General features: G+C 60.6%; 1 protein-coding gene and 1 long non-coding RNA gene across 4 annotated transcripts; one reads left to right on the top strand and one right to left on the bottom strand.

The window, feature by feature from the left end:
• Window positions 1-3,209: 3,209 nt before the first annotated feature.
• On the top strand, window positions 3,210-22,681 carry N4BP3 (NEDD4 binding protein 3). Of its 3 annotated transcripts, XM_065555238.1 has the most exons (6): window positions 10,015-10,130; window positions 17,329-17,486; window positions 17,915-18,361; window positions 18,808-19,371; window positions 20,151-20,408; window positions 20,907-22,681. In XM_065555238.1, the coding sequence occupies exons 3-6, from the start codon at window positions 17,945-17,947 to the stop codon at window positions 21,477-21,479; spliced, it is 1,812 nt and encodes a 603-aa protein (XP_065411310.1). In that variant the 5' UTR covers window positions 10,015-10,130; window positions 17,329-17,486; window positions 17,915-17,944; the 3' UTR covers window positions 21,480-22,681. The 3 variants fall into 3 exon arrangements, with proteins under 3 accessions (XP_023966573.1, XP_023966571.1, XP_065411310.1); XM_024110805.3 differs by lacking the exons at window positions 10,015-10,130; window positions 17,329-17,486 and adding an exon at window positions 3,210-3,834; XM_024110803.3 differs by lacking the exon at window positions 17,329-17,486 and having other exon boundaries at window positions 9,990-10,130.
• Window positions 21,850-24,844, bottom strand: LOC135973213 (uncharacterized). Its single transcript, XR_010589968.1, has 2 exons — window positions 24,178-24,844; window positions 21,850-23,286 (listed from the first exon to the last, which is right to left on the bottom strand). It is a non-coding gene; the product is annotated as an uncharacterized LOC135973213 (long non-coding RNA).
• Window positions 24,845-25,385: the final 541 nt, after the last annotated feature.

Consider the following 25,385-nt stretch of genomic DNA (forward strand, 5'->3'; position numbering starts at 1 on the left):
TGCTCTGTAGGCTGGGTCATGCTAGCCCAAGGACCTGCTGCCCCATAACTGCTGGCTTATGCGCTGGTAGAGCCAGGACTGCTGGGCTCTGCTCCTGCAGCCTCAGTGCTGCAGAAGGTGGCTTCTTCTACTGGGTCTAAACCTCTCACCCCCAACCTGTTCTCATTGTTGTGAGATGGGGTGAGGAAGCAAATACAGCTCTTCCAGCCCGCAGGAGGGTTTCACTGCCCCCTGCAGCCATCAGGCCAGGCATGACGGTGTCCTGCTGGGTGCATCACAGGATGCTGAATGCAACAGCAACCTTACAGCTGGAGGTCCCAGACCTGCTGTGGGGCCTGCCCACCCTCCTGCCAGGCTCTGCTTTGGTGGAAAAGTCCACTCGGCTCAGAATGGGGGCTGCACATGGTGGGGGGCTGGGACTACAGGGCTTAGCTCATGGGCCAGGCCCCCACAAGCTGGACTGGCCCCTGGTAATACCCCCTAAAGCAGGGACCTGCTGCCCTCCTGCAATCCCCTGCAGGAGCATGAAAGTGAGAGCAGGACGGCCCTGTCGCTTCATGGCAAACTCAAAAGGTCTTTTCTGCACATCTGAACTGGCACCGGGGGTACCACGTTACCAAAGACACCCATGACTAGAGGCAGCGCCAAGAAGAGCAGTAACTGGGAGTTGGGGGTGCTGGAGAGACCAATTCACAGCTGGATGCCCATCTTGGCACAGCAAGGGGGGAGGGATGCAGGATAAATCTACACACCTTACAAGAGGGTGAACCCCTTGGGAGAAGAGGGATTAGTTATGTGGGTGCCTGGAGCTGAGACAAGGAACAAAGGGTTGGAAATGAGCGAAGGAAAAGCCGCCCAGCAGTCCAGGAATGCAGCCATGGAGGTGCGACAGAAAGGGTAGGAACCCATTGCATGGACGGATCCCTGTACAGGTGTGAACATGCCCTGGATGGGTGCTCAGCATGACCCTCTAGGCAGTATAACACAGAGGGGACTTACTATGGCTTTCCCCTGAGGTCTGACGATCCCAGGAGCAAGTCATCTGTGGAGCCAAGTCCCAGGCTGCCTGATCCCACCGTCATCCAGCTCACGCCTCCAGCCGTCAGGCTCTCCCAAAGCACTCGGGGCAGAAGGGGGGGACCACAGGCAGCATGGGGGCAGGAGTCTGGCCTAGAGCCTCCCATCAGCCATGCAGTTCCCAAGGCCAAATTTCATCTCTGAGCGTGAGGGGGCTGGTGGCAGGCCAGAGAGGCGCTCGCCTGTGAAAACATCGGGCAATGACCCAAATTCTGACCCTCTGCTGTTGGTTTTGGGACCTGTGGAGAATTAACTAATGTCTTGGGGCATTCCCAGAGGGCCGGTGTCCACTGTCCCCCTTGTTCCCAGGGGCTGAACCCCTCTGTCTTGCTGTGGGGGCTGTTGTTTGGCAGAGGGGGAGCTCCCGGTGCTGGCTGTGCTACATGTGGTGGGAGGACAAAGGTCTGCAGGCCTCTCATCAGCCCATCCTGGGATCCCCCAAGGAGCTGAGGGATCAAGGCTGGTTCTAGTGAAAAGGCCCTGCCTCGCAGTGCTAAAGGCCCCATCCTGAGGGCTGTTCCCACAGCTGCTACATCCAGGGGTCTCCCCATCGCCGGATCAGACAGCCACTGGGTCTCTCATTGTCTGGCTCGGGGCATAGCCAATCCCTGGCTCGGGGCTTACTGAACCGACAGGGAGGGTGAGACCCCACATCCATCGGGACCAGGCTGAGCCCTTGTCCCCTCCCTGCCCCCGTGGAGCTACTCACCTCCAGTTGCATGTGCGGAGCCCGCGGCGGTGCCCCTGGCCATCAGTGCTGATGGATCCGGTTCAATGGGCAGGCTGGAGGAGGAGGAGGAGACCTCATCGTTGGTCTGCCCAGAGGGAACAAACAGGGTCAGCACAGCAGTCAGATGCCGTGAGCTTTGGCTCCCTAGGCCTGTTCCTTGAGGAATGCTCTGAGCACTGCTGTGCCCCTGGCCTAAGCTTTCATGGCCACCATGCCCTTGTCCAACAGCTGTGTGCAGTCCTGGCAGGCTGGGCCCCTCTCACCTCCTGGCTCCATCATTTCAGTGCCCACTGCAAATCGTGATCCTAAATTGCTTTCTCTGAGAAGCTCATGGGGCAGCCAGGGTCACCCTTGGGAGCCCCGTGGCATCCAGGATTGCAAGATGTGCCCTTAGTTGAGAGGGAGGCAGGGAGTTCTGTTCTTCTCCACAGCCACTTGCCGGATTCCACAGGTCAAAGTCTCCAGGGACACGTTCCAGGATACAATGCCTATTGCTCCTGTCCCCCAGGCTGAGATCCTGCCCCCCGACACTGAGCTGGGCAATTTAGCACCCCAAAGAGCCCACCTGCTACCTCCAGGGTAAGCAACATGCCGCTAACAACAGCCACGCTCAGAGGCCCAAGATAAGGGGAGTGAAACACCTGGCTGGCCAGAGAGACGCCACGTACCGTATACAAGGAAGGTGATTGGGACTCAGGATAAACCTTGTTTCTTCGGCCCTTCATGCTGCTGTGGAGCTTAGTGAAGAGGGACCATGGTCCTTGGATGCTGAATGCCTTTTTGCTGCCAGGAGACAGGATCTGCATGAACTGGAGGTCGAGCTGCAGCTGCCCTCGCACCTTGTCAGGTCTGCCACGCCTGGATTGCAGCCTGAACCATCTGCGCCAGACAACGCCATGAACCATGAGGAAGCTGCTCGAGCCTTCACTGCTCTATTTGTCCCGAACTCACAGGGCTCAGCCCACTAAGGACTGGGGGTAAAGGGAGCTAAATGTTGTGCTGAGTCCTGCTCTTAGAAGTTATATCTTGTGGCTACACCTCACTGCCCCGGGGAAAAGCCCCCTGGCCCTGGCCACGCAGGCTCCCCAGCCACGTGCAGAGGAATTTGTGCCTTCCAAGTCCCTTGCCTGGTGGGCTGTTTACTTCTGAGCCAGCCTGGGATCCTCCCTTTTCAGCAATCGGGCCGGGAAAGCCCATCCTGTGTGGTGCAGTGGCTCTGCTCTCACCCACCCCCAGTTCTGGTCTCTAGCTCTCTGAGCCACTTTCTTCTGCCCTCTCCTTTCCCACCAGCCCTTCTCCCTTCCCCTGGTCACAGGCTTTCCGCACCCGAGCTGAGACAGCGCTTTCTAGGGGTCTTTTACCAGCTAGTCAGAAAGGCCCACACCCACCGCACACCTGGCCAGGTGCATTTATGGGGAGCTTCGGCTTCCTCTGGATCAGTCCTTGGACCCTGCCAGAGAGGGGAGTCCAACCCCCGCCCCCATTCCGCTGTATGTTGGCACCAGAGAGCCCAACCCCACCAGGTAAAGCTCCCCGTAGAGCTGCTCTGTGCTCTGGGGCACCCCACACAGACCCCAGGAGAGGTGACTGAGCCCTGGTAATGTGTCTGGCTCATAGGTCAACCACAGAAGGGCAGGAGGTAAATGGTTCCCTGGGACACCTCCATTCCCTGGCCCCAGGTCTCAGCCCCATGGATGGGGCAGGGGTGGCTGCAACACTCACTCATTCCTTCTCCTTGCCTTGTTGCAGAACAGCTGTGGCAGGGGAAGGCAGAGCCGGCCCAGGAATTGGTCGGGGCGATGGAGACAGTGGTGCATGGCAGTGAGGACGAGACTGGGCTCCTCTGCCTCCTCCAGCCTGCTGGGCAGCTGGAGTGTGCACTCCTCCCTCCACTCGGGGGTCAGGCTGTGGGGCACCACTGACGTCATGTATTTCTGCTTTTGCAGCTGAATGACCACGTAGGGGCTGCTGGAGCCAGCACCCCCTTTGGCCCGCAGTGACCGAGCCCTCAGGACGGTCACACGAAGGTGAGTCGGGTGCCACTCCTCCGACTCGGCCACCCTGCAAGACACGAGCCCATGTCAGTCCCCGGTGGCCCCGCGCCCACTACGGGCTGAGAATCCCCATGAACCACCAGGGATGTGGCGGGGACTGTCCCCACAGCCTCTGCCCATGTCCCCAATGCAGACAAACTGGAGACTGGTGTCAGGAGGTGGGGGAGGGCAAGACCCTGGTGCGGGATGGGGGGGCAGAGGGGGTGGGCCAAGCTGCCCTGGAGGCGTGGCGGGGGGCTAGTCACTGAGGGGGAGAGGCTACTTGCTTGGAGGAGGGGAGGTGGGGGGTAGATTGACCTGGAGGGGGTAGGGCGGCCCGGGGGGAGAGGCTAGTCCCTGGGAGGGGCTCTTTACCCCGGGCGGGGGCTCTGGGCTCCGTGCTCCGCCTCCATAGGGGCGCCCTGGCCCGCCCACGTGGCACCGGCCCGCCCCATGCTAACGTCACAGAGCGGCGGGAGGATCCTGGGCCCGGAGCCCCCAGGGGGCGGGGCCACATCGGGCCATTAGCCCCGCCCACGGACCTCCTGAGCCTGTGCGAGGCCCGCCCAGGGGGGCGGGGGAGAGAGCCGGTGAGGGGCGGGGCCCGGGGGCGGGGCAGAGCCCAGGGGGCGGGGCGATCTCCGAGCCGTGGCCCGCAGGGGCTGGCCTGGCACCGAGCTCGGGGGAACAGCAGGGTCCGGTGGGGGGGTGACTCCCCTGCTGCCCCTCGGGTCCCTTCCCCGGCTCGGGCTCCTCCTGGTCGTCAATAGCCCAGGGCCGGACTCTGGCTGCAGGGAAGGGGCAGAGGGGGGCAGGCGATGGCTGGTGTCGGGTCTGTTGGGCAGAGGGACCCGGAGCCGGGCAGAGCTCTTCCCGGGTGTGGGGAAGGCCCTCGGGGCCCCCGAATACGAGGTGGGACAGACAGTTTAGCATAAGTAGCTAACACACATTTCAAGGGACCCTTCAAGGTGAAGTGGCCTGTTAACAGTCACCTGGGGGAAAGCAGCGGGCGAGTCGTTGGCGGGTCACAGATTCAGGGCCGGCTCCAGGCACCAGCTCTGCAAGCAGGTGCTTGGGGCGGCCAAGGGGAAGGGGCGGCACATCGGGCTTTTCGGCGGTTGGTCCCTCGGTCCCTCTTGGAGGGAAGGACCTGCCACCGAAGTGCCGCCGAAGAAGAAAGCGCCGCGGCGGAGCTGCTGCCGAATTGCCGCCGATCGCGATCGTGCCTTTTTTTTTTCCGCCACTTGGGGCAGCAAAAACCCTGGAGCCCGCCCTGCACAGACTGTTGTAAGAAGCCATAAATCCAGTGTCTCTGTTCGGTCCATGAGTTTTAGTATCTAGCAAAATTCTCAATTTAAGCTCCCAGGCTTGTCTTTTGAAGGTATTGTGCAGGTTTCCTTAGAGGACGAGGACTGAGAGGTCAGACGTGGAGTGATCGCTTTGTGAAATGTGTTCACCCACAGGTGATGGGGTGTTTGTCATCATTTTCCTGTGTGAGGTACACAGACAGCACAGTGATTGTCTAGTTGCACCCTCATAGTTGCTATTGGGTCATGTAGGGCACTGGCTGAGGTACACCACATATTGTGATAGGCATATGTAGGACCCCTGGATCTTGAGTTGGGGGGGGGGGTGTGGCTCATCCTAGCAGTGGAGATATGTCTGCAGGTTTTGCGTCTGTTGCATGGAAGGGTTTGGTGCTGTGTTGGGGTGTCCTGGTCTGTGGGCAGCTTGCTTCTGATGATGATCTTGGGAAGTTGTTTGAAGGCCAGAAAAGGGGTTTTGGGAAAGGTTTCTTTTGGGATGGGGTCCCCATTGAGTGGGGGGTGCAGTTATTTGATATCCCATGTGGGTTCCATGTGGGGTGGTAGGTGAAAACTCGGGGTGTGCAGTCGGAGGCGGTTTTAATTCTGTCTTGAAGCAGGTTTTCTCCGGGTATTTGGGAGGCTCATTCCATGGGGCGCAGGCAGAATCCTCTGCTGATTGGAACCCTACCATGAGGAGCTCTTATGCCTCAGCCCAGCCCTGGGCAGAGGAAGGAAGAGATGGACTGAGCCAGGGACAGGGAGACAGGCCCATACAGCTCCCCTTTGCCTGGGGAAAACTCCTGTTTGACTACAGGAGGGCAGGGGTCAGTTTGCAGCATTCCTTAGCAAATCCGTGGCTATTGCACGAGTTCAGGTTTCCCCCAGAGGGAGCTGAGGGGCCAATGAAATATGCTGTAAGAGCTTCAGGGACCAGCCAGGTGAAGTCCTGGCAGCTAGAGATGGGCTGACTGCGGTGTTCTGCCGCATATTCTGCGCTGTCCTCAGCCTGGCCCTTGCCACCGTCTGGGCCGAGTCCTTAAGGAGCAGGGTGCCCCCTGTCGTGCCCGCAAGCCGTGCTCACCCTGCTGCCTAAAAAGGGGAAACTGAGCTAATTAACTGGCACCCAGTTTCGCTCCTCAGCATGGACTACAAGGTCATAGTGAAAGCCATCTCACAGATCCACCCCAGACACTCTTACGCCACCCCGAGCCAGACCGTCTTCAATAACCTCCAAGAGAAGAGACCTAAAGGACCTGTAGCAGCAGGTCCCAAGTACGACTAGCTCCTTCTACCTGGGTCCCCAAAACCTGCTGAGGCAGTGGGGCTGATGGCATTACCACTTGCTCCAGTACGTACCCCTCCATCCCGGCCCGGCAAGCTGAGGGATACCAAGTGGGCGTATGACTAATGCCCGTTCTGTGCACACATGGGGCTCTAGACTGTACTGCCAGGGGAATGTAACCTACCGTGAGACTTTACTATTATTGCTCCTACAACACCCCAAACTGGGGCTGCTTGTCACATAACGAGGCAGATCCATGTCCCAAGGGATCACAATTGAAATAGACACCCCACTGATAAAGGCAGGGAGGGGAAGAGATGGCCTTTGGGCCAGAAGATGCATTGGACAGACTGCCCTGCTTTCCAGACTGCCGTGCTACTGAGGTGTCTGCACAAGGTGTAATCAGCACGGGGGTGTGGGAGCACGTGTGTTTGTGAGCACTACCTAGTGCAGCTTTAAATTGTGTAAAGGCTCTTGTGCAAACTGGGTCTCTCAACATGTTATGGCATCAACCCCAGAAAACTATAGTCACACAGAGAGCCAAGACAGAGAGGAGGGAGGGAAGACACATTTTACTGAGGAGATTTTAAAATAGATGGGGAGCTGCTGAGGCAAATTATGTGCACACGGTTGCAAGTGAGTTTGTGTTAAGAGGTTTACAGGCCATTTCAGGTCTGCAGAATCAGCAGGATGTAAGAACATTTTGGCCAGACCTCCTTCCACCCCAGATCCATCCCTCCCTCCTTTGGCTCTTCCAGCCCCAGATGCTTCCTGCACTGGGGAAGGGGGCATGCTGTGGAGCCTGGTGGCAGGGCAGCTCAGAGCCTATGGGACTAGGGTATTCCTCAGGGAAGCTCAGGCCTTCGTTTTGCCCCTTGCAGGCAATGCTGATGTGCCCCTCCCTGGTGCCTAATTGAGCATTAGCAACCCCAACCATTTCAAAAGCGAGTCAAGCCCCAGTAAATCGGGCTCTTGGCTTCACAACGATGAGCTGCTCAGAACCGGTAGCCAGTCTCTTCCCAGAGGCGTGCGTGTGTTGCATAGTGCGTGTAATTACTGAGTTAGAAGGTGCTGGTGCTTTGCTTGGGTCCCTGTTTTGGAGTGCGCTTGGCTGGTGCTTGCATCCTTGTCTCTGCTGCAACCAACATCACGCCCCAGGATCCCGACTCCCTGAGCTGGTGACAGCTGGGGAGGGGACGCAAAGGAACAAAACCAGGCCCGGCTGGGAGTGAGCGAGTCTGATTCAGAGGCCCTGATTGTGTCACATCTCATGACTAAAGCAGGCAGGGGCGGCAAGGAGAAAGATCATCCCTGTGCTGTGCTCTGTGTAGCTGACACCGGGAGCAGAAGAGGCTCCCTGGGATTCCCTTTGAAACACCTCAGCTGCCTTCCCGTGAGCTGGTGAAACCCAGCGAGCCAGGCTGGCTGCACGCTGAAGAATGTTTAGCAAAAAGCCCTGTGCTGCCCCGCTCCCACCCCCGTCCAGCACAGCACAATCAGGGCGCTGCATGCAGCCTCCTCTCAGGCAAGGCCAGATTCTAAAATTACTGCTGCTGATTAAAGGGCTGTCACTGATCTCGCCCACATATTCTCAGCACTCAAGACTTCCATGGAGAAGTGAGAGAGGTGCCACTTAGTCTGGTGTTGACAACATGGTCTTTATAAACAGAGCAAAGGGCCTGGAGGGAGCCTCTGCGGTTCCATTACCACGAGACCCTATCATTGCAGCTCAGTAACGCGTGAACAGGAATGCTAGGTGTGCATGGCTGGAAAATCTGGATGCTTCATACAATCAGATGTTTCATCCCTGGCCAGTTCTGTTTCCTGTCATCAACTTCAATGGGTTTCACAATGCGAATCCCGATGATACATGTCCAGGGCCGAGCCCCAGGGCTGGGGAGCGAACAAGTCCTGGCAGCACTGAACTCCTCACGTACACCTTCTGCGGAGAGCCAGGGCCTGTCACCATGCTCCACCAGGGCCAAGCACACATGCAGGTGGCTCGTATTGCAGCAAGGTGAGCCGGGCTCTCCCCACAGTGCTGTGTGCTCTTTGAGTTTCCTAACTGTGGGATGGGGCACTTGCTGATTACTGAAGCAGATCACAGTTTCCTGCTCGTGAGGTCCCTTCCCCGTTTAAGCTGCAGATTTTGTTCTTTAGGGAGTGGGTTGTGAGGCCAAGCATCATTTCACCTTGGAACGGACTGTGACCCTCAGGGACATGGGCTCCCTGCTGCTATGGCTGTAATAAAGGACATCGATGTGCAAGGACACACACTGCCCACGAGTGGATGTGGTGACACTGCCCCTGTAAACAGCTGGAGGCATGGCTTGAAGCAGCCTGCAGTGCATGTGTCCCTGCCTAGCTCTGCCTGTACCCTGGCAACCTTCTGTGGGGACAGGGCTTGTTCATGGCAGAAATTCCAGCACCCGTAGGGGATGGGAGCAGCTTTGTCTAACTCCTCCAGTAATAGTACTTGCCCTCTACGCATCTCTAGCACCTGCCGGCCAAGGGTTCCAAGCACATTGGGAATGTCTATTCGTAAAGCTTCATAATCACCCCACCCTGGAGGGAAGGACCGTTGCCACCTTTGTGCAAAGGGGGAAACTGAGGCATGGAGAGGGGATGAGATTTGCACAGTCGTGGTGAGGCAGAGATGGGCACAGAACCCCCTGTAGATACCATCTTTCTGGGAATAGCAGCATCATGGAGGGATGGATCAGATGTTTGTAAGGGGGTGTTCTGGGTGACTTGTTCCAGGATTCCAGCTGGAGCCCTACTCTTTAGGTTGTCTTGAGTCCTGGTGCTGTTTGTGAAACGAGGGGCCTACATGTGTAAAGGGCAATAATCAAAACAGGCCCTGTCAGCCCGCTGGAACCACACCCCCCCGTTCCAGAGGCCCCCCGTGCCAGAGCCCAGTGTTCTGGTGCAGGGCGTGAGCACGGGGCTGGCAGAGAGGCCAAGGGGGCACTGAGACTGAATACTTGGTTTGCTCCCTAGGGCAGGGGCTCATAGCATGGAGCAGCTGTGGATGCAGCCAGTACCCGGTGGGCTGCCTCTGCTCCCAGCCAAGCCCACCCTGACCCAGCACCTTTGCGCCAACAGCAGCAGTGCTGCCCAGGGGCAGAGTACTGTATTTCTAGCTGCCTTGGATGTGCGGGAGCAGCTGGAAAGAGGGAGCGGGTGCTCTAGGGCCTGCAGCTCGCTGCAGATCCTGGCAAGGACGGGTTAGGCAGGCGAGGGTTTCCCCCCCAGGGTCTCCAGTGACTGAGGGAGTTAAAAGTTAACCGGCATTGCAAGGTTGGGCAGCAGGAGCTGAGCAGGGCTCTGTGGATCAGAACCTCCATGTGCCCCCCCGGGGCGGTGTTAACGGTGGGGGGGCGCTAAACAGGAATATCCCCCCCCCCAATAATGAAAAGCGACTATAGGGGCCCCCGGAGCTGCTGGGGCTCTCAGCAATTGCTTAATCCGCTCCTGCCTGCAGGGGGGTCCAGCAGCGGCCCCGTGGCTGGCGGGGCGGGGCGGGGCGGGCATCGCAGGGTCCCGCCCCCGGGCTGCGATCCAGGCCGGGCTTTGCCGCTCCGGGTTGGGTTCCCAGAGCGGCCGCGATGCGGCTGCGGGCGGGAGCGGCGTCTGGGCCGGGTTTTGCCTCTGCCCCGGCCGAGCTACAGCGGCCACGCGGAGCCCGCGCCGCGAGCCTGGTGAGTCCCGGGGCCGCCCGCGCGGGGCACGTGTCCGCCGAGCCTGGGCCCGACCTGCGGCGCCTGGCCCGGGCCCCCGTGATCCGGGCCCCGCATCCGGCTGGGGGCTGGCCCGGCCCGGCCCGGCTCGGCTCTGCGCGGGGTCAGGCCGGCAGGACACTGGCTTTGTTCGGGGTGCCCGATCCCGGCCAGGGCGTGGGTGGGGCTGGCCCGAGCCGAGCCGGGCCGTGCCGGGCCAGGCCGGGTGGGAGCGCGGAGCAGTTGGGTCGGGCTGCAGAGGAGCCGTGGCGGGTCTGGACCAGCTGCCGAGCGGCGGGTGGGGGGAGCCCGGGGCCCCGCTGCGGAGCGCTCGAAGGCCGGGGTCTCTCACTCGCCTACCCGGGCGCTGGGCGTCTCGGGGCTGGTCTGGGTCGGCCCCGTGTTCCTGGGTTCCCGAGCCGGGGGCGCGGTGCTCCTGGGATCTGCCCTGCACCCAGCGATTCCCGGGGAGCCGGGCTGGACCAGGGCGGGTACTGGAGAAAGGCCGTTTCTCGGTCACTATTGCTGGTGCCCGTGACATGGGGACAGGGGAGCGCCGCTGCCAGGCAGCCGCCCACCTCCCTGCCAAGCGTGTCTGCTCTACTGGAGGGGACCCATCCCCGGCAAAACGGTGCTGTTGGTTTGAGATCGGATTCAGGATTCCTTAACCGGGGTCCCAGGTGCCTGAACTGCGGCCCCCAGGGCCGCCACCTGGCTCCGAGCTCTGCATGCCCCGAGCCCCGGGCTGCAAACCCCCCACTGCTGCCGGGCTGGTCTGTTCAGGTCAGGTTCCCTGCGGCCTCCGCACTGTGATAGCCGAGAGTGTAAGACTTAAATGTTTAAAACAGGTTATTTCCTCTCTGGACACATGAAAGATCCTGCAAATGGGGGTAAACAGGGGAGACCGGTGAACTGACTGTACCAGGTGCTGTCAGACACGCGGAGAACACAACAGGAATGTTTCCTTCTCCAGCTCCTGTGTTCTGAGCTGTTCCTGGCGGCAATAGACATGAACAGTGTTCAGACAGGAGCGTGGCTCTGGAGTGAACGGTGACCTCCTTCAGCAAGAATATGTCTGTGTTTCAGCAGGATTGCTGTCTCAGACATACCCGCCTGGCCTGTGGGACACCAGCCCGTTCTCCCCACTCTGACCTCCGCTCCTCAGCCTCTTTGCCTGGGCACCTGACGCTGGATGCTCAGGGTTTGTGGTGTGGGCAGTGAGGGTTAGCGGACTTGGGCTCTTGGCTTATATAGCATGTGTTGGGCTTTACTAGGGTTTTATGCTTGAAAATCCCCCCGTCCCCCCATCCCCGCAGGTGTGTTCCTCGTTCTGCGCGCTGCTGGTCATTTTAGAGCTAAGGTGATCTGCGGTCCCCATCAACCTAATGTTGTCTCCCCGTCACCGTTGTGAAGTGGTGTGTCTATAGAACTCGGGTTACAGAACCTGCTAGCTGGTGTCTGACAGCAAGGCCTTGGCAAGAGGAGGGATGCAGGGTAGCGGCGGGAGTCGTCCTCGGGATGTGTGGTATGAGTATGGGTGGCTGAATGCCCTGTCCGGAGCTCGAACAGTTCCTAGGCTGGGCTGTGCTTTGGGACTCCATTGGGATAGCAGCTGGGGTACTGCGGAGGTGCTCAGGTGGTGTTCCCAAGCTGTGGTGTTCACCTGCCCTGGGGATTTCACAACCCACAGGATCTGGCAGAAGAAGCCAGGAAACGCCTGCCATTTTCATGGTCTGGCGCTTCTGCCTCCGCTTGCCACAGGCATCTTGTGGCTGCCCAGGGAAGTGCCCATCTTCACTTAGGGGTTGATGATGTTTGGGGGTTCCTGGTTCTTCCCGTTGGAGTAAGAAGGGATGGGTGGCCCCGTGCTGAGTATCACTGCTCGGCACCTGGGGGTGGTAAATAGCACCTGGCTCTTGGGGAGCTTGCCAGGGGCAGGGAGGTGGAGCAGCAATTGTCTGGTGCAGGAGTTCTCAAACTGCACTGAGACCCCCTTCTGACAACAAAAATTACTGCATGACCCCAGGAGAGGGGACTGAAGCCTGAGCTTGCCTGAACTCCGCTGCTGCTGGTGGGAAGCCAAAGCAGAAGCCCAAGGGCTTCAGTCTTAGGCTGGGGGCCTGTAATCTGAGGCCCTCGGGCTATGGCCCTAGGTGGTGGGGCTTTGGCTTTGGTCCTGGGCCCCAGTAAGTCTAAGCCAGCCCTGGCAACCCCATTAAAATGGGGTCGCAACCCACAGTTTGAGAACCACTGGTCTAGTGTTTCCAACCAGTGCTGAGATTCTTGTCAGGTTTTGGAGAATAACCCCCAGCCTCCCTGCCTGGGACAGACTCCCTGGGGCTGCTGGATTCTTGCTGTTCATTGTGGTCAAGGGCATGCGGAAGAAGCCTGGCAAAGCCAGTCTCTAGGAGCCAACAAAGCCCATCTCCCTGGGGTCTGCAGGACTCAGGGGATTGGGCCATTTCCTGCCAGGTTGCTGGCATGAATGCAGCCCAGACTGCAGGCTTGGTGGCCTGTGTGAAGAGCTGGGGGAGCGGGTGTCAGGCTAGTCCCCTAAGCCCTGAAAGCTGAATCTAATTTTCAAAAACTCCATCTTAAGTGTGGGTTGCAGAGCCTGCCCCTGTGGGTAGCCACTGCTTGAGCCCTGCTCTGGGCTCTTCGCTGGCCAGCTCGAAATCCCAGGCAACACTGTACTGGCAGCATCTTCCCAGCTCCAGCTGTGTGGCCATGGGATGGGGCTGCTTTCTCATCCTGCCTCAACGTCTCCCACCCCACTCCCATGCTGCTCCAGGGCAGCTTGTGAAATCACAGGGCTGGTCTCCATTTGTCCCTGCCCCCCCAAGCACAGCACTGCTGGGTGGATGGCACCTTCCCTTGGAATGCAGCCCCAGCCCCTCTGTGAGTCGTGCTGTGGCCCTGGCCCTGGGGAGGTGTCTATGGTTTAAGTCCACCCAGGGTCTCTCCCACAGTCCCGGTGCCTGTCCCTTTTGTTACTGAAGACACAGGCTGCGCTGATGCCGGCCTCTCCAGAGCCAGGGCAGGGTACCAGGGCCCTGCCTGCTCCTGATGAAGTCGTGGCCAAGCTCCCATTGAATCCGGCCCACAAGCTCTGCTGCACTGCACGAGCTCTTCCCTAGGCTTGCGCTGCGGAGTGCGTGTGACCCACCCGGTCCGGAAGGGCCCTTCCAGCCCAGCGGGGTTGGAGCCCGGCAGGTGCCAGAGGCTGATTTGAAAGGAACTTCCAGACCAATCGGGATACAGGCCCGGGTCCTGGCAAGACTCTGTGGACTCCAGAGGGGCTGGGGCATGTCCCATTGGCACCTGGAGGGAGCTGATATCCTTGCTTTGTGGCTGCCAGGGCAGTGCTTTGATTGCTGTGCAGTGTCGTGTGCAATGGACCAGCTGCCACCCAAGGAAGGGGCTGGGGAGTCACTCACTGAGCATTCCCTGTTCCCAGGGGCTCCTGGAGCAGGTGAGAACGTTCCTCACGCCTGTGTGTCATGGATACCTTCAGGCTGCTCCCAATCTGTCTGCGCAGCAGGGGCTGGGAGTTAGCCAGGCCTCCTGCAGCTGTGGTCGCTACAGTGCTAAGCAGGTCCGGTGTGGCTCACCTCCCGGGAACAGCCAGGTGCTTTGGGGACCAAAGTAGGTGTCTCAGTAAAAGGGATGTTCTCCCCTGGCAGTAAGTGCTGACCCCACTGCCCCAGTGTGACGTTAGGGGGTGATGTGCTGCTGCAGCGCTCTTCCAGGGGTGATGTCAAATGGCACCACGCTGCGGGATTGAGCGAAGCCATGAAGGAGGCTTTTACAAAGAGACGCTCAGTCTCGATTTAGAGCCTCCAATGATGGAGAATTAACCCTGCAAGCTGCACCAATGGTTAATTCCCCTCCCTGTAAAAAGCTTGTGCCCCGTGTTCAGTCTGAAGTGTTTTATTCCTGTGTGACAGCATGTGGGGTTATCCTAGGGCCCAAGGAGGGTGGCTGTGTCCCGGCTGGGGCTGAGAGTTGCTTTCCAGTGCAACACACCTGGAATCCAGCTCAGGTCCCGTCCCCTCCATGGGGGTGTATACAGGGTTGTTCTGGGGTGGGCCACCTCACTGACGTGGCTCAGCCAGAGAGGCTGCCGCAGAAGAGAGCAAGGGGCCAGTGGGCCGAGAGGCCTGGAACTGCATGGTGCCCCCCCTGCCATGTGCCCCTCAGGCAGCCAAAAAGCCCCTTCTAAGAAGAAGAAGCAGGGGAGGAGGCAGTGGGATGGCACCTGGGCACCACTTGCCTTGGTCTGCCAGAGCTGTGCACTCGAAGGGAGACGCCCACTGGGCACAGGTGTCAGTGGCATCTCAGGTACAGGGAGGAGATTGGGCCCAGGAGCTCCTGCAAGCTGAGCTGCTCCGTGGACCATCCCTGCTCCACAGAGGCAGTCCATTCCTTGGGGTGCTTGTGTGGGTCTTGGGGGGGAGTCGGCTGTGGGGTCTGGTCCCAGCAGCTTTTTCAGGGCGTGGGGCCTGCTGCTGGAGACTCTGGTGCTTGAGGTGCAGGGAGCCCTGCCCAGCCTCTGAGGAGCGAGAGCCCTTGCAGACCCCTCTGAGCTCCCAGAAGCATCCAGGGTGGCCCAGCTCCCCTGAGGAGCGTGGATCCCTCCTCCCCAGGTTGGAAGCCATATGCAGGTGGCTTGTGGGAGCAGATGCTGGGTTCCCTGGGAGGGAGATGACCTTGCAGGGCAGGAGCTGTCAGACAGGTTTGTGCGTGACAGTGATTAAAGGGGAGTTGTTTGTTTACACAGTGCCTGGTGCAGAGAGCTGGGGCGTTACACCTGAGCTGGGAGCTCCCTTGGGCCAGGGCAGTGCCTGACCCAGGCCCCCCAGCAGGGATCGGTCTGGCACTGGCAGTGCTGGGCTTGGAGCAGGCTGAGACCCCCTCCTCCTGTCCCCCAAGCTGCAGTGGTGCGACTTGTAACAGGTTCCCAGCTTTGGGCCTTGGACAGCTTCACCTCCCCACCCCCATACTTGGCTGTCCTGTTCTCACTGGGGCTCTGAAGGGAAGTTTCCGCCCCACCCCCCCGGACGCTCGGGTATCCAGGGCTGAGTGTTCGAGGACAAGTGGGTGAGAGTCATGGCACAAGCTGTGCTTTCCCGACACAGGCAGTACTGCCGCATGGGCAGACTGGCAGCCGTGCTGTTCCCGTGCTTAGCCTGTTCATTTTTGGCTGTCGTGACGTTATTCCAGGGCTGGTTGGTCTTTGCTGGGCAAGTCATTTAACTGCTTTGTCTCACTTTCCCCATCTGTAAAATGGGGCCTCTAGCGAACTCTGCCCCCGCTGGCTCTGCCGTCTTTGGCTGCCTGTCCCGGCGAAGAGCAGAGGGAAGGTGTTGGAGGCAGGGCACAGAGAGCAAGCCCCTGGAGACTGCCTTTGCCAGTGGAAATGCCACTGCCGATTTGGGTGCCCGAGGCAAAGCGTGAGCCTGCAGTAAGTGGGCAGCGGCCTTCGGGGGCATTGGGGTGAGGTCCGTAGTCCAGGGCAGGTGGAAATGCTGCCCAGAGCAAGGAGCTCTCCCAGTCGGGACCTCGTGGGCATCTTGCTGGTTCTCAGGCTGGGCTGGGTTCTCTGTGCTCCCTCCTGGTGCTGCAGCAGGCCCCAGAGCTGGCTGGTCTCGCTGTCCCCGCTGCTGCCAGGGTTGATGGGCAGGGAGCAGGCACTGGAGCCAGCCTGGGGAGTAGAGCATGTTGGGGATGATGCCGGGGTTGGTAGCCCTATGCACTGAGGGGGAGGCCTGACCACTGCCCTGGGTAGCACTGGGGAGGGAGGGGCTGTTCCTGTCCCCTGTGCTTCATGGGAAGGGCGAGGGGCTTGTTAGTTGCTAAGCAGCATTGTCAGTTTCCTCCTGGGCTTCCTCCCAGCAGGGCCCGGAGTGTGCTGCCTGGAACCTGCTAAGGAAACTGCCACTTCCTACCTCACGTCCTTCCTGTTCCTGCCTCCCCCGCTGGTGCCATCTGGCCTGTGCCCCGCAGCCCCCATGCCACAGCATCTGCCTGGAATGGAGCATCTCAGCCCTTCCCCTCCTCAGGGCTGGGGCCGGGACGCTGGCTTCAACCTCTGCTGCTGTCTGGAGGAGCTGGACGCCTCGCCCCTGTGCCCCTCCTCGAGGGGATGGAGTGGGGAGGGGGGGACAGGGAGCCCAGGCCATGGGGCCTTGGGTACGTGCAGGCCCGGGCTGCCAGTTGCCTTGCTCCTCTTGGTGCAGCTGGTCAGGCCCAGAAGGTTGAGGTAGGGCAGGAACCCTGTTCCGAGCCCATGGGACGTGGCAAGAGTTTGTCCATTGAGTGCAGTGGGGTCAGGACCAGGTCCCAACGGAAAAAGTTTCTGGCACATGTGGGGAGCTTCTGCCCAGCCAGACTTTCCATCCCAGCTGCAGCAGTGCCCTGGCGCCTGAGGGACTGTCTGGGGGCACCTTGCATCCGCCGCCTGGGGGCTCTGGCATTGCGCCGTTGCTAGGGCAGCACGTTCAGTGGCCCAGCCTCCAGCAAAGGGCCATGTCTCCCCCGCAGGGATTCCCCTGGTATCTTGCACTCGCACCTCAAGGCTGAAAGCTGGTGGGCTTCTTTCCCCCAGCTCCTGAGCTGGGCTCTGGGCCTTCCTCTGAAGGGAAAGGAGCTGCACCAAGGGGGAGGGGAGGCGCTGGCCTGTCATGCCCACAGTGGGTGCAGCTCAGACAGGGGCACTGCCCCCTCCTTGGGAGCCAGGGGGTAGCAGCCTCTGTAGCCCAGCCAGCCCTTAGCCCCTCTGCTGTGGCTCCCAACAGGGAGCTAAGTTGGATGCTGGATTTTGTGCTACTGAGACCCCAGTTTGTGGGCCCCAGGCCGCAGAACAGCCATGGAGGGGTGTCGTCTGCCTGCCTGGTCTGGATCCCCCACTCTCCTCTTGACTGCTCTCCCCTGAGCCGGCCCGAGGAGCGCCCCCAACGCAGTGCTGTGGCCAGGGTCTGGAAAGGCTCCTGGGAGGGTGGATGGGTGGGTGTAAAGACCATGCTGCTGGCCCAGGGTCCCGTCTGAGCTGGGAGGAGGCAGCCACAGCCGTGTGGGGACCAATTGTCCAGGAATCAGCCTGGGGACAGAGCCCAGGCGGGCGACTGGAGCTTGCCTGCCTGGCTGGGTGGCATGTGCTTGTTTTGGTTTCCCTCCCCAGCCCCCCAGGCGGGAGGAGGAGCTGGGTGTGGGAACCACCACGTCAGACAGGAGGGAGCAGTTCAGCCTTGGCTGGGTGGCAAGGCAGACCGACTTCCAGCCGGATCCTCCCAGCGTGCTGCTCCCTGGGGCTCGGCTCTGGCTGCCTGGGGGGAGCAGGTCAGTGGCAGAGGACCCTGCTTTATCTCTGGGGAACATGCTAGTGTCTGGCTGGCTCCTGTTGGGGTTCCCAGCTCCAGAGGCTGAAAGAAGGCACCTGCATCCTCAGCTTACAGGCCTGAAGGGAGCAGCTGGCGCCGTACAGACCCACTCCCACCAGAGGCTGCTTGTAGGCAAGGGGTGGGGTGGGGGTCCCTGCATGGGGACCCTGGATGAGTCTTTGGGGCCCTGCTGTGAATGCTGGGAGTAGTAGTGGGCTCTGCATGACACAGGGAGATGTGGCCTCTCTGCCTCCCCTCTGGCTGGCTGGGCATCCATGGGGATGGGGGAGGGAGCCCTGCTCTCCCCCTCAGGGTGGGGCTGGTGGACATAGAGTGGCCCCAGCCACTCACGCCCCTTTGCTGATTGTCTGTTCCCTCCTTTGGCAGTGCTGGTACCACACGTTGGTCTAATTCTCCATGGCAACAGCACAGGCCCCTCATGTGACCTGTGACCCTGGCAACTGCCTCCTTGACTCTTCCCTAGCCTCTGCGCCTGGGAGCTACGGCTGCGGCATGGGCAGCGTGGGCAGCTTGGTGGAGAAGCAGGACTTGACGCCTGTGGAGCTGCGGGCGGTGCTGGGGGGCTCGCGGGGGCTCCGGCAGCCGGACGGCCTGCTCCGGAAGGGCCCGAGCCAGCGGGAGCTCTTCAGCTACCTGCACAGCGCCAGGAAGGAGCCCCGGGCCGAGAGGAAGCACCAGGCGCTGGGGGCGTCCTGCAACCGGGACTACGAGAGCGACCGTGAGAACCGGTCCCCTGACCGCTACTCCCGCGAGCACCACCGGGGGGCAGACTTCTCCAAGAGCTCGCTGCCGGAGCGGGGCCGCTTTGACAAGGTGAGGCCCTGGGTGATGGGCTGGGCTGGAGCAGCCCATGTGGCTAGGGATCCGCGGGACTAGTTGTAAGGATGTTTCCCACAAGTGCGTCGCACCAACCGCCCCTGAAATGCAGCTGTCTCTAGAGTGGAGTGCAGCCCCCAAATGGGAGCTGGTTGGCGCAGAACACGTGAGGAGGGGGCCCTTATGGACAGTCCCCATGTTCTCGGCGGGCCAGGTGGTGATGGGCCCCTGTAACTGCTGTGACAGCTGGGAGCTGCTGGAAGGTCCTTGTACATAAACCTCATCTCTGTGTCCAGGGCAAAGGGGTGGGGCAGCCCTGAGCCATCCTGCAGCTGGGGACACAGACTGGGGTGCCTCAGCTCTTCTCCCTGCTGAGTGGAGAGGCAGCAGGGCTGGGTGGCTCTGCTGAGACCAGGTTGATCCTTGGCTCCCTTGTCTTTCAGTGTCGGATCAGGCCATCGGCCTTCAAGGCAGTGGCTGGGAAAGGCCTGGTTTCCATGCAGGGCCTGGCCTCATCTAAAGGGCAGAAGCTGTCGAAGAGCAACGGGAGCCTGCACACCCTCCTGTCCCAGAGCAGCACCAGCACCGGTGCCTCCTCCCAGCATGGCCACATGCGCACCCACCTGCTGCACACCATCAGCTTAGACGAGGCCTCCAATTCCAGCCACAACTCCATCCAGAGCTTCCCCATCTACCCTCCCCACTTCAAACCTGCCCAGGGCCAGTTCAGCGCCTCTATGGGCCACATCAACCACATTGGGGGCTCCCTTGACAGGGCCTCCTGGGGCCCCAGAGACCCCCTGGCAGTGGAGAAAGCACCTCTGTCCTGCAAGAGCATGGCCACGCTAAGCCGTCTGCAAAGCTCTGGGGAGCCCCCACCCCCCTACGAGTTCACCTACTCCCTGGAGGACGTGGTGAAGCAGCTGGAGGACCGGCTGCAGGAAAAGAGTGGGGAGCTGTGGCAGTTGAAGAGGAGCCTTAGCGAGACTGAAGACCCCTTCACGCAGGTGAGTGCAGTGGGGTTGGTCTGAGGGTGCAGGGCCCTGGGCCTGCTTCCCCCCACCCCCAAAGCAGGGATGCTAGTGTCTCATGTATTGCCCCCGTGCTGTTGTCTTGGAGCTCACTGTATGTTGGGGTCTGTGTGTGGTCCATGATTCCCTGGAGTGCTGTGCTGGCAGTAGTGTGCTGGTGTGTTGTGTCTGGTGCGAGCAGAGCGGGGGAAGGGCACATTCACCTCCAGAATCCAGTGACCTGTTGGGAAATGGGGAGCTTGGGCCCTGCTGCTCCCAGTGCCAGAGCATCGGGCTTGCTCCAGAGAGATTGGGCTTGAAAATCTCAGTGCACGAGGAGCCTTTTCCCCCTTGCACCAAGGGAAGGTGGCGGTGGGTGGCCCATAGGAGCAGCTGCCCAGCCTGTATGTGCTCTCTTGAGAAAATGGAGACATTTATGTTTCCGAAGCTCGTACTAGGGGGGGAATGGTCCAGTGCCGGGAGGTGAGCGCTGCTGTCCTGACTGTATCATGCTTGGAGATGGATTGTGTGTTGCTGCAGGGTGGCCCTTAGAGCTGCTGCTTCCCATTCCAGTGTCATGGGGCCAGGCTGCTCCCTGTGCTAGTGACTTCCTTTCACTAAGCCACCTCTAATCCACCATGGAGTTGGGGCAACTGCTCCCCGCTGCAGGGCTGGGATCCGGAGCAGCCTCAAATACTAACAAGCTGCTGGAGGGGGCTGGGCTGCCTGGCACTTCGCCCCAGGAGCTGGGCACAGACCTCTGCTTGTGCCAGCAGGTTTTCGAGGACAAACAGCATCTGTGGATGGATGCACTGGACGAGCTGAAGCAGATGTATGTCGCCAAGCTGCAGCAGGTGACCCAGCAGGCCCAGCGCAGCCAGCGGGCACTGCAGCTGCAGCTCTACAAAGCGCAGCAGGAGAAGAAGCGGCTGCAGGAGGAGCTGAGCCTGCACCAGGGCCAATGCGAGGAGCTGAGGCAGTGGCAGCAGCAGTGTGAACGTGTCAGCCCCAAACTAGAAGAGACCAGGTGGGAGGTGAGTAAAGGAGAACCCTGCAGCTCTCCTTCACCCTTCTGCCCCAACAGCTGTCCTAGTGCCCCTCAGTCCCAACCCACAGCCTCAGCCCTCGGCACAGGCGCCAATTGTACCATGCTCTGAGGTTTTTGGGGAGGAACTTTTGGCTCAGGACGAGGCAGAGAGAGGCTGAGTCACTGTCATCTGTGACTTAATGCAGCTGTGGACCTGGGACTACAGCCAAAAGCCTAGTGACCCCCCCACCCCACCCCGCCTCCAAACCATCCCTCACACCCCTACAAAGCCTCCATTTCCTGCCTGTGGGAATCCCGAGAGTGCTGCCTGGTATGGCTGCCCCATGGCAGGTTTAATGCTCTATGCCCCTGCCTGGCAGAGTTGGGATTGAATGGGGGTTTCCTCTCCAGATTCACCCAATGATTCTAAACCCCATCCCCCCTTTTCCTGTGCATCTCATATCTCGCTCTGTCCCTCTCCACCCTTTCTCTGCCTCTCCTGCAGGTTTGTCAGAAGGCGGCTGAGATCTCACTGCTCAAGCAGCAGCTTCGAGACTCCCAGGAGGAGATGGCCCAGAAAGTCAGTGAGATCTTCAGCTTGAAGACCCAGCTGCGGGAGGCCCGGGCAGAGGTGCAAGCCAAGGACTCTCAGCTGGCCCAGCTAGGGGACTCCTTCCAGGCCCCACCAGAGCCCAGCTCCTCCCTCCCTTTGGGGGATGCTCCCATGCCAGTCTGCCAGGACTTCTCTGGCTGTGAAACTGACGACTCCAAGTCTTGGGGTCTTCACAGCGAGAGTGGTGAGCCCCCGGAGAGGCAGGTGGAGTGGCTGTGGGCAGAGCTGCTGCGGGAGCGGCGCCAGGCCCAGCTGAAGGCTGTGAACTTTGAGCTGGAGCGGAAAACCTGGCAGGAGGAGAAGGAGAAAGTGCTGCGCTACCAGAGGGAGATCCAGGCAAGCTACATGGAGATGTACCACCGCAGCCAGGCTTTGGAAAGGGAGCTGCGGCAGCTGCGGGCTGAGCCCAGAGATGCTGACGCAGACTCACCCTGGATCGAGAGAGTCGAGTCTTCAAAAATCTGAATGGGAAGCCAGCAGCCTGGACTGGGAAGGAGCAAGAGCTCTTGGGATGGTACCCAGGCTGCACCATGGACTGACTGGGCTAGCCAAGGGGGCTTCTCCATTCAGACCGATGATGCTGTGAGCACTGCAGGTCCATCCCTGGGGAAGTCTCAGGAGCAAGTGTTACTTCTGCCTCTGCAGCAGGGGCCTGTGCTCCAACAGCTGCCTTGGGCAGGGCAAGTTTGCACCATGATTTTTACTGTCTGCCAAACAGAAGCCCAGCATCAAGTGGGATTTCCTGTTCCTCCTCCCCCATCCCCTGCTGCTTCCTACCCCAGCAAGGGCTCTGGCCCCGCTGGGGAGATGCCCAACTTCCTCTCCTTACACTGTCCAAGCTGCATGCCTACCAGTCTTGCTGCATGTCCTTCACACTGAGGCTGCACTGCTCACTGGCCCCAGCAGAGAGCTGCGGCAGAGTAAACCTGCCCTGCTGTGCCAGTGCTGGGTGCCCATGCAGGTAGCCTGGCCTTGGGGCTTGAGGCCTGGGAAATGTGAAACACGGATGCTGCGGATCACTTCCTGCCAGGGCTAGAGCTGCCCTGGCACCTGGCTCTGCTGGAGTCTCTGCAGCAGGAGAAAAGGAGGGGGGGACAGGTGCAGGGGTTTTGCAGACCACCCAGGGCTGTGGCCTCTGTGCTGGGGCTTCTCGTGCTGCTTCGGAGCTGGGTCGGTATCCTGACCTAGAGAAGGGGAGATGGAAAGCAGCTCCTGCCAGAGAGCATGCACCATCGCTCAGACCTGTCCTTGCCCACCCTCCCCCGTTCTGGCCCAGCCGACGTCTGGGTATGAAGCTTTCCCGTGAGGCAGTAACACATGCCTAGTGAGATGAGATAAATGAAGAACCTTTTCCCCCACCGGCCCGGCCCAGCCCAGGGTGAGGGGAGGGATGGGACCTGCCTGTGTAGAGCGAGAGCCCACAGGAGAGCACCTGGTGGGGTCACAGGCACAAGTGCAATCAGGGGGAAGGTGTGGTCAGCTTTCCCCCCCTTCAGCTGCAGAGCACAGCCCAGAACGTAGGCTGTGGCTTGGTGCTGAGGGGTGGGCAGGGGCAGGCTAGCACCATGGGGTGGGGCAGGGGGCTGGCTGCTGGGTGCTCTGGATATGAAGGTCCAGGCCTGGCACGGCTCTGCTCAGCCTCTCCTGGAATAAATCTGAATTTGGTACTTCTGGCTCCTGTGGCTGCTTCTTTCTCTCCCGCCATGGGGGGACCCCAGCGGCTGTCCCTGGGTGCTCAGGGGTGAGTTCCAGGCCTCCCAGCTGACAGGATAGGGCAGCAGGGAAGCTGGTATTTACTCTGCACCCCAGGAGGTTGCTGCAGCCAAAACTCCATTTGCTGCTGACCAGGGATGTTGAGCTAAAGGCAGGCGTCTGGGAAGGGGAGCAGTGCTCCCAGCGTGGGGACCATGGGCCCAGTTTCTGAGGATGATGCAGACAGGGCTCCACGTGGCCTGGCCCCTGGCTGTCCAGTGGTAGCAGCAGGGCTGGTCCCACCTCCAGGAGCTGCTTGCTCCATTGTGTGTGTTCCTGCTGGAGGGGGGGGCTCTGGTTTGTCTCTAATGGGCTGGCAGCAACATGCTGCTCTTTAAGGTCAGACACAAGCCCCCACGAGCAGTCCTGGTGCAGTGCCACTTGCCTCTCCCAGCTGCAGGTTATCTGATGGGTGGAGAGGAACCAATCTACTCAGTCCTGCTGGACACAGGTGCTGGGGGCTGGCAGGGTCAATCTCTCTGGCCTCATCCTGGCAGCACCCTCTGGACTCTGCTTGGAACTGAAATACACAAGATGCCAACAGCTGTTGTACCCTCAACCACTGGCCAGCGTCTCCTTTTAAATCACCTCTTGTCATGGTGGTGCCTGGCACCTGTCCATGCCATCAACCTGGCTTGGCCCTGCAGTGCCAGGCTGTGCACACACAGCAGTGCTCCTGGCTGCTAGCCCAGTGGGGCTTGGCTCGGAGGAGCTGGAGCCCGAGCCTGGGATCTGCGGCAGGTTTGTTATTCTGGGCCAGCTGGCTGTTGAAATCTCGTTTGTTTGCTGGTGCCCACATCAGGCCAGGGCTCTGTGGTGCCGGGCTCTGATCCTTGCAGCAGGTTTACACCCAACAATTAGAGCCATGGGGAGGGGAGGTGGGACCCAGGAGAGGGCGGCACCAAAACTTGGCAGGGAAGCCAGAAACCAAGCTCCTGCCGCAGATGCCACAGGGCAGAGTCGTGGCGTCTCAGGAAGAACCGAGTGTTTAGATTATTGGGTTGGTGGTGAAACCGGTTTCCTGAATTCCACAACATTGATTCACACTCAGAGAGATGGCGGCCCGGCCGGGTGTAACTGTCAGTGCTCTGCTGCAGGGGCCCTTCTCCAACAGCCCTGCGAGCAGCTCGCCCTTGCTTGGGATCCTAAGACTACGACAGCCCTTCCTCCGCATGCTTCTAGCCTGTGCAGACACCCTCGTATTGCCACTGTCTCTCTTTGACCCAAGCACCATCACTGAACCAAAGGGACCCTGTGGAACCCTTTCCAAACCACCCCAGCAAAATGCTCTCTTCTTAGGGCTGGTGTGGCCAGGGCAGCAGTGACAGCATTGTTCAGCCTGACAACTCCATTGCCTGATTCCAGCCCCTCGCTCCTAATTACACCCCTGTCTAGCTCCTGTACAACTCACCTCCCCTCTCAGGTAGGGTGATGGCGGGTGGAGATGTGAAGTCATATATCTGTCACTGAACCAAGCTGCTAAGCAGCTCCCTCCAGCCTGGATGCTGCATGTCTCCTCTCTGAAAACATACCCAGACCTGCATATGCCACTCCATGCCTGCTCCTGGCCAGGTGCAGGCAGCCGGGCCCCTCGTTGGGCTGGTGCTCAGACAGGGGCATGTGCAGCACCGTGAGGCCCTGGCAGCTGGAGCTCTGCATGCCCCCAGAGAAGCCACTAGTGCTTCCTGGGGTTGGCCTGGCAGCCCAAAGCTCTGAGCTGAGAGATGGGTCCACTGCAGAATCCTGGGCCCCTTACCAGCTCCTGTGTTCAGCTGGGCCCAGGGAACCCTGGTCACTGTCTCACCCTTCCCCAGGGCCTGGCATGAGGCAGGAGCCCCTGAGTGCAGCTGCAGCCCCTGTGCTGTGGGCTGAGGCAGGGAGCAGGGGCTGGGGGGAGCCAGGGACACCCCGACTCCAGGCATGTGGGGCCAGTACGAAGGGCACGAGATCACAAATGGTATTGTGGGTTCCCTGCTAGGTGCTGACCCAACAGGCTTTCTTCCCTCCCCAGGAGCAGAGCCCGCCTGGGCCTTGACCGCCCCCCCCCCGGCACCATTCCCTCCTCCCCAGTACTGACCCCCCCCCCGCACCATTCCCTCCCCCCCAGTACTGACCCCCCCCGAACCGTTCCCTCCCCCCAGTACTGACCCCCCCCACACCGTTCCCACCCTCCCGCACTGACCCCCCCGAACCCTCTGCACCGTACCCTCCCCCCAGCACTGACCCCCCCCTCCCCGCACCGTTCCCACCCTCCCGCACTGACCCCCCGAACCCCCTGCACGGTACCCTCCCCCCAGCACTGACCCCCCCGCACCATTCCCTCCCCCCAGCACTGACCCCCCCCGCACCGTTCCCACCCTCCCGCACTGACCCCCCCCGACCCCCCTGCACGGTACCCTCCCCCCAGTACTGACCCCCCCCGAACCGTTCCCTCCCCCCAGCACTGACCCCCCCGCACCGTTCCCACCCTCCCGCACTGACCCCCCCGAACCCTCTGCACGGTACCCTCCCCACAGTACTGACCCCCCCCCGAACCGTTCCCTCCCCCCAGCACTGACCCCCCCGCACCGTTCCCACCCTCCCGCACTGACCCCCCCCGACTCCCCTGCACGGTACCCT

This window comes from Chrysemys picta, chromosome 8, assembly GCF_011386835.1.
Source record: "Chrysemys picta bellii isolate R12L10 chromosome 8, ASM1138683v2, whole genome shotgun sequence".
Lineage (NCBI taxonomy): Eukaryota > Metazoa > Chordata > Testudines > Emydidae > Chrysemys > Chrysemys picta.

Excerpts from the sequence above, each read along its gene's own strand:
- N4BP3 (XM_024110805.3), top strand. The coding sequence starts at position 17,945 with ATGGCAACAGCACAGGCCCCTCATGTGACCTGTGACCCTGGCAACTGC. Across the intron at positions 18,362-18,807 it reads AGCGGGGCCGCTTTGACAAG|TGTCGGATCAGGCCATCGGC; the intron begins GTGAGGCCCTGG and ends CTTGTCTTTCAG. Across the intron at positions 20,409-20,906 it reads TAGAAGAGACCAGGTGGGAG|GTTTGTCAGAAGGCGGCTGA; the intron begins GTGAGTAAAGGA and ends CCTCTCCTGCAG.